An 8,178-nucleotide genomic window follows, 5' to 3' on the forward strand; every position below is an offset into this window, starting at 1 on the left:
CATTGTTTAGTTTCCACTAAATGATTAAGAATATGTGGCATTTGATTTTCTGTTTCTGCATTAGTTTGCTTAGAATAGTGGCCGCCAGCTCCATCTGTGTTGCTGCAAAGGAAATGGTCTCATTGAAAAAGACATGTCGTACACTGTTGGTAAATGCATTTCGAACATTAATTGAGTAGCATATTCACACACACATATATAACATAGTAAGGTTATATATGTATGTTAAGGATACTTGTATAGATTAGTTATGTATATACTTACATATAAGAACATTTATTACAGCATCATTATATCAAAAGATGGATCCTTATCAGTAGGAATTTATCATTATTAAAAGTAAATCCTTACCAATAGGAAATAGCTCAATTTTCATTCCCAGAAAATAATGTAGTATGGAACCATTTTTTACAAATGAGGTTAGAGCTAGAGTATACGGATTATTTCACAATTAAAATGTATTTAAAACCTTTACTTTGATAACACATCTTAAGATAATTTTGTTAGAATTCTTGTAATATCTGCTGTGTTGCAAATGGAAGCTGCATGCTCCATTGACACTGTACCTTGATTGCTAGTTATTAAATTTTTGTTGTCAGTGCCTGAGTGCTGAAATATTGGGTCTTCAATCTGAATATTGCCAAGGGATTGTATGGGGATCTATATTTAATATAAACATTTCAGTATATTGGGTAAAACTTTTATTAAAATGTATCAAAGGATCTTTCATCTACTAAACCAGAATTTGGTCAGATTTTTCTGCAAAGAGTCAGTTAGTAAATATTTTAGGCTTTGCAGACTGTATATATAATTTTGACACAGGGTCTCTGTTGCCCAGGCTGGAGTGCGGTTTTGTGATCATGGCTCACTGCAGCCTCCACTTTCTGGGCTCTAGTGATCCTCCCACCTCAGCCTCTCTGCTAGCTGGGACCACAGGTGTGCAACATCACACCCAGCTAATTGACTCTGTGAACTGTAGAGTGAATAAGCGTGGCTGGGTTCCAAGATACTTGACTTACAAAAACAGGCAGTGGGATTTGGCCCACAGGTGCTAATGTGCTGACCTTGTGCTAAAAGGAAGGTGCTACTAATGCAGTAACTCTTATTCATAAAAGTGTCCGGCATGTGTGACATTATCCTTCCTTTTAGAAAAGGATATATTTCAGTATTCACCACACCACATTTTTCCACAGTGACTTCATATAATTTTTTAAATTTCATTTATAACATAAGACTATTTTCTGCATTTCTGCCACTTTATTCCTGTTAATAGAACTCAGTAGTTTACTGTGATCAATTACTTTGTATATTTGATGAGTATCAACTGTTCTAGAATTGGCTGATTTTTATCAAGCCAGAAATACTCTCCTTGAAACGTTTAGTGTTTCTTGGTCTTTATGTATAAGCATGAACAAAGTGATATTCAGCTTATGGAATCTAGAATTGTTTAAGGTGACTTTTAGTTCTATACTTTTAAGAATTTAACACCTCAGTCTGGCATTTTTAATGCCACATGTGTATAATTTTATAACTTTTAAAATATATAATTGTTATGTAAAATTTGAAGACTACACCTGTTATATAAAATTTGAAATTAATTGTCTATTATTTTCCATGACTGTGGAAGAAAATAACAACATTCTCAGCCATGACTTCTAAGTATGATGTCCTTAAAAGAACATGTCTACACTCATGAACTCAATTTTCTTTTCATTCACTCTTGATCTCACACCAGTAAGTCTTCAGTTTCAGTACTCCTCCAACGTTGTTTTTCCTCAAGATTATCACTAATTTTTTTCTGTAATAAATCTAGGCATTTTTCGTACACTTCATTTTATTTAATCTGTTAGCAGAATTTGAGCCAATGGAGGACATCTCCTCTCTAACAGCGTCTTCAACTTGGCTTTCAGGACCTCAGTCCCTCAGGCTTTTCCTCCTGCCTTTCTAATCCATTCATCATGGCCTCTTTTGCTTGCTCCTCCTCATCTTTCTCCATTTGGACATTGTTTTTTCCGAGGGCTCAGTCCTCAATCTTCTCTCTCATGACTTTTTCTTTTTTTGAGACAGAGTTTCACTCTGTCACCCAGGCTGGAGTTCAGTGGTGTGATCTCGGCTCACTGCAACCTCCACCTCCTGGGTTCAAGTGATTCTCCTGCCTCAGCCTCCTGAGTAGCTGGCATTACAGGTTCGTGCCACCATGCTCGGCTAATTTTTGTATTTTTAGTAGAGACAGCATTTCCCTATGTTGGCCAGCCTGGTCTCAAACTCCTGACCTCAGGTGATCTCTCTGCCTTGGCCTCACAAAGTGTTGGGGTTGCAAGTATGAGCCACTGCACCCAGCCCCTCGTGACTTTTTCTACCGTGTATATGCTAGTGATTTCCAAATGTATGTCTCTGGCTCAGATCTCTCTCCCTAATTCCAGATTTCCATATGAGCCTGCCTACTTGATATCTCTATTTGGTTAGCTATTGGGTATCACACACTTGTCAGACCAAAAATTGGGCTACTAATGGCCTTTCTGAAATCTACCCCTCATGTATTCTTTCCTACTTTGGTTAAGGGCAACTCTTCCAGTTGCTCTGCCAAAAATCTCGTTGTCATTCTTGACTCATCTCTCTCTCCGTCTCTGACACCTTACATCTATTCTCTCAGTAAATCTTGTCAGGTCTACCTGAAGGTATGTCCAGAAGCCAGTCATATCTTCTACATCTGAGCCACCCTCATCTGCAGTCTACATGAGTGTCATAGACTGGTAATTGATAGTCCTGGCTTTTAAAAACTTCCCTTTTCATCAATTCTTAACTCAGTGGATGTACCTAAAATATAAGTCAAATTGTGTCAGTCCTGTGCCCCAGCCCTTCTGATTGCCTCCCATTTCACTCTGAGTATGTATCAAATTTCCTCCTAATTATCTCCCTTGCTCTGCTTTAGCCACACTGAACTTCTTGCCATCCCTTCTCTACCCCTAGTGCTTAAAGACTCCAAGCACACCTCTGTACTTGGCAGTTCCCTGTGTCCGGAATGCTTTTTCCACGGATATCCTCCTACCTTACTCTTTCCATTCCTTCAGTTCTTTATTTAAAACCTCCTTTCTGCTAAGAAGTAGAAAAAGGGTAAAAAGAAACACATTATGGAACAACCACTTTCTGAGGAAGAACCATGTACTACCCAGATGCATCATGCTTAAGATTCAACTGGGAGTGTACCAGGGAGGCTCTCTAATGTAACCAAGGGAAGGTTCAATGAAACAAAGTGATTTATCATCTCTAACTTCAAATCCATTTGTATCTTGACATCAACACTCTTAACCTTATATCATCATTTCTTAGAGTCTTTGATATACAAATAAAAGGTTTTTTGTATTAGAAAGAAAGAAATCCCCTTTCTCAGCAGAGACTTTTCTGACCATCCCAACTTTCCTACCACCCTCCCCATCAAACACATAAACGTTTCATTTTCCTGCTTTAGTTTTTCTCCTCTAACATACTGTATCTTTTGTCTTCTCTGTCTGTTGTTATTGTGTGTTTATCTCACTCTCATGAATAAGGATTTTATTTTTCACTACTATATCCTCACTGCCTAGAAAAAGGCCTAGCGTATTGGATGTAGCTACCTAATAAATCCTTATTAAATGAGTGAATGGAGTTTATCCTGGGTATGTTGTTTGATTGATTCTTACTTTAAAATTTTGACATGGGTCATTCTCTTAGTTTTGTCTGGTAATTATATGCATTTTAATAATTGTTTTGGCTTTTTATAATAAGCTACATTCTTTATATTAATTTTTTTATTTAGGGAGAAAAGCCCAATATTGTGGTTATTAATTATTTATTCTTTTATTTGTAATCATAATTGTAATTATGGTAAACTGAGTCAGAGGAATTGCAAACTTTACTAGTATTTTATTTGATTTGATTTTTGAGATAGAGTCTCACTCTATCACCCAGGCTGGAGTGCAGTGGTGGGGTCTCAGTTCACTGCACCCTCCGCCTCCTGGGTTCATGTATTTCTCCTGCCTTAGTCTCCTGAGAAGCTGGGATTACAGCGCCATGCCACCACACCTGGCTAATTTGTGTATTTTTAGTAGAGACTACTAATTTCACCTTGTTGGGCAGACTGGTCTCGAACTCTTTACCTCAGGTGATCCACCCACTTTGGCCCTTCAAAGTGCTAGGATTACAGGCATGAGCCACTGCACCTGGCCACCTGCTTTAAAAAAAAAAAAAAATTGGGGTGGCACATTTAATGAACTTACAAATTCTTTTCAAGGGATTATGAACCTTTGGTATTTGAAATAAAATGAGAGAGTTGGAAATTTTTTGCTTCCTATAGTAAGAGGAATACTGCTCCGGCACTGGCTATTCTGATGGAGCAGGTGCTGCTGCTTGGCTGTATTTCAGAAGCAAGCTGCTCACATCTGTATTGGTTGGTGAGCAAGACCAGTGGTCATTGATTGGTTGATTAGATTTCAAACTGGCTCTGGGTGGCTTCTTGTTACCATTGGTACAGGTCATTTCTTTCCTAAGTTACACTCAACTTTAACTAACATTTTCTGTTTAAAAGTTGCCTTCAATTAACTATGTTCAAAATGAAACTATTTTGTATTCCAGAATTTTAGACCTCATTTTAAAATTGTGGTCACGATGAATTGGTTAATAATAGCTCTCAGGAAGATCTATTTACATTTTTTAAAATACATATTTCTTTGCATAATTTATTCCTTAAAATTAATTGCCTTGTTTCTGTTATTGGTATTTCTAGAAGCTTTTGTTCAAGTCCTAACATAAACTCCAGTAGGAGATTTTAGTCTCTTTGTCAGTTAATATATGTATATGGTAGTGATATTCTCTTTTTAAATTCCTTTTCTTGTTCACTGTCTTCTCTGTACAATAACAGTAATATTCTTATGCATTTTTACCTCATTAAAAATAATTACAGTTTTCAGGTCATGTGATGCCAACATGTATGTTCCTTTTGCTTGGTGTGTGTGCTGCTATTCAGGCTCTGTTGTGGTTCTACATGAATGGCAGCTTTTTAAAATAACTCTGTGAAGAATGACATTGGTACTTGGATAGAAATTGTATTGGATCTGTAGACTTCTTTGGGCACTATGATCATTTTCACAATATCAATGCTTTCAGTCCAGGAACATAGGATGTATGTTCATTTATTTGTGTCATCTCTGATTTTCTTCATTGGTGTTTTCCAGTTATCCTTTTATAGTTGACTCACCTCCTTCGTTACGTATTTTCCTAGGTATTTTACTCTTTTGCAGCCATTGTCAAAGGGACTGGGTTCTTGACGTGACTCGCAACTTGGTTGTAGGTAGTGTATAGTGGTACTACTCATTGGTATTTGTACATTTTGTAGCCTCTGAGACTTTACTGAATTCATTTATCAAATCTAGGAGTGTTTTGTAGGAGTCTTTAGGGTTTTCTAGGGATAAGATCATATCATTGGTGAAGAGATAATTTGACTTTCTTTTTTCCAATTTGGATGTCCTTTATTTCTCTTGCCCAATTGCTCTGCCTAGGACTTCCCAGTTTTATTCTTAACATGCATGAAATAAAAGTAAAATCAAAAGTGATTAATGATTACTTTATTTCACATCTCTGTCACATACACAGATAAAATTAATTCAAAGTTGTATGTTAAAAACACAATATTAGACCCTGTCTTGTTCCAAAAGGAATTTCTGAGTTGTCTATAAAATACAGAGGAATCAAGAATATAAGTAGAAAGTGTTTCCCAAAAATAAATATAAAAAGTATGGGTTAACACAGGGCTTCCCAATCCCCAGGCCATGGACCAGTACCAGTCCCTGGATTGTTAGGACCTGGACCACAGAGCAGGAGGCTAGTGGCAGGTGAGCAAGCAAAGTTACATCTGTTTAAAGCCACTCTCTGTCACTCACATTACTGCCTGAGCTCCTCTTCCTGTCAGATCGGTGGTGGCATTGGATTGTCATAGTAGTGTGACTCAAACCCTGTTGTAAGCTGCTTACACAGGGTATCTAGGTTGTTCACTCCTTATGAGAATCTAATGCTTTATGATCTGTCACCATCTACTGTCACCCCCAGATGGGACCATCTAGTTGCAGGAAAACAAGCTGAGGCTCCCACTGATTCTACATTATGGTGAGCTATGTAATTATTTCATTATATATAAGTAATAATAGAAATAATATGCACAATGAATGTTATGTGCTTGAGTCATCCTGCAACCATCCCCCAACTCAGGTCTACAGAAAAATTACCTTCCACAAAACCAGTCCCTGGTGCCATCATGGTTGGGGAGAGCTGGGTTAAGAGATGTGAGACCCCTTTGCCTTGTCTTGGATTAATGTGCAGATATGCATTGTGTGAATGACATCTGATGGCACCATGTTGCCCTGTAGATCATTTTAGGGACACCTCCAGTATTTCATGAAAATCAAAATTTCTTCTAGTGATGAACAAAATGATACCCAGAAGCAAGTTTCGGAAGAACAGAATGCTGGAATATCACAAGAGATTCTGACTGGTAAACAAGAGCAGATGGAAGTGGCTGAAAAGAAAATGAATTCTGAGGTATTTTCTTTAGTCATTTTCAAATGTTTTAATATGTGTATTTATTTAAAAGACAACTTTATGTATTTTGGAAAGCACACAGGATTTTTAAAACAGAAGTGCAATGTTTAGATGCCTACATGTACATTGTGGAAGGGTACAATGCTTAAACAGTTATGAATAAATGCAATTCTTACAACTGACTGTAAAAATATTAGAAAAGTAGTATATTGATAAAACTTTCTTCAGAAAAAGGAACTTAAAGAACTTTAAGAAATTGCTTCTGTCCAAATATATGCATAGCTAAGGTTCTTACAATGGTGTGGTTGATAGATTAGATATCAGAGAATAAACCCAATTTAAAAAATATACTCAAGCTTATTAATCTTATATTTTATGCATTTGTGTTTTTTATAATTCAGAGAAAGGCTTTTCCAATTCTGAAATTCTAAAAATCCTCTAGTGACTTATTTTTCATGGTCTTTAAATAAGTATTTCAACTTTTTGGAATTTACACATTTTTAGATTTGAAGTTTTGTCCAACTTTTTTCCAGTTAAATATCCACTATGGGAATTCTTTCCTTATACAAATATAAATGTCATACTTTAATTTCAGAAGAAATCATGATATGTCATTCTCTTGAGTGCTAATTAAAAGTTCCCTTTGTTTACTTAGGTTTCTCTTACCAATAAGAAAGAAAAAGATCTCTTGCATGAAAATCGCATGTTGCAGGAAGAAATTGCCATGCTGAGACTGAAAGTAGACAAAATAAAAGAGCAGAGCCAGCTAAGGGAAAAGAAACTTTTGGAGGAAATTCAAAGTGTGAAAGCAAAGAATGATAAACTTCTAAAGGCTGTAAAATTAAGGGAGGATCATTAACAAAAGTCAGCATTTAAGTACAGTGGACAGCTTAGCATTTTGACAACTGAGAATAATGATAAACTTCTTAAGGCTGTAAAATTGAATGAGGAAGCATGAGTAAAAATCAGTATTTCAGTAGAGTGGACAGCTTAGCATTTTGACCACTGAGAATGCTCAGTTCTGAACTGCAGAATGTAAGACACAGCTAGGAAACACTGGAAATGGAAATCCTATCATGTCGTTTTAGACTGACTACTGCCCTACATGACTGTGATCAATGTCAAATAGATGAAAGAGACTTCTTTACAGAGAACAAACATGAACAGGTTTATTTACAGGAAAAAAATGAATTCTCATATATCTAACCTAAAAGATAACAGTGAGATTCTTTCTGAACAACTCTAATGTTGACAGCAAAATTAACAGCCTAAACATTAAGCTGCATCACACAGGATAAACTCTGAGAGACAAGATGGGGCAGGCCCCCATCTTTCCTGTTCAGACAACTTAGTCATTCTAGTGTGTGGGCTTTGGAGACTACAAACCCATCAAGGGCAGAAGAGATCCTGTGGCACGGCACAGCTGCTTTACCAAATCATGGCCAGACTGCTTCTGTAAGCAGGCCCTGATCCTGTTCCTCATCACTGGACAGGACCTCCCACCTGAGGCCTCTAGCTACCCCCACTAGTGTTCCCTGGCCAACGGATATTTGAAACCTTCCTGGGACAGAGTTCCCAGAGAGAGGGGAGGGCCACCACCTTTGCTGT

The 8,178-nt window shown here is 37.1% G+C and overlaps 1 protein-coding gene across 4 annotated transcripts in view; it reads left to right on the top strand.

Moving 5' to 3' along the window:
* Window positions 1-7,528, top strand: part of LOC135965515 (POTE ankyrin domain family member B-like) — a 28,868-nt gene extending 21,340 nt beyond the window's left edge. For 2 of the 4 annotated variants that reach the window (XM_065522588.1, XM_065522590.1), the window contains exons 11-13: window positions 6,450-6,570; window positions 7,226-7,402; window positions 7,502-7,528. In XM_065522588.1, the coding sequence (XP_065378660.1) occupies window positions 6,450-6,570; window positions 7,226-7,402; window positions 7,502-7,528 (325 nt within the window). Of the gene's footprint in view, window positions 1-6,449; window positions 6,571-7,225; window positions 7,403-7,480 lie in introns of all 4 variants that reach the window. The other 2 variants (XM_065522589.1, XM_065522591.1) reach the window with 1 other exon arrangement.
* Window positions 7,529-8,178: the final 650 nt, after the last annotated feature.

The sequence above is a fragment of the Macaca fascicularis genome, chromosome 10 (genome assembly GCF_037993035.2).
Source record: "Macaca fascicularis isolate 582-1 chromosome 10, T2T-MFA8v1.1".
Lineage (NCBI taxonomy): Eukaryota > Metazoa > Chordata > Mammalia > Primates > Cercopithecidae > Macaca > Macaca fascicularis.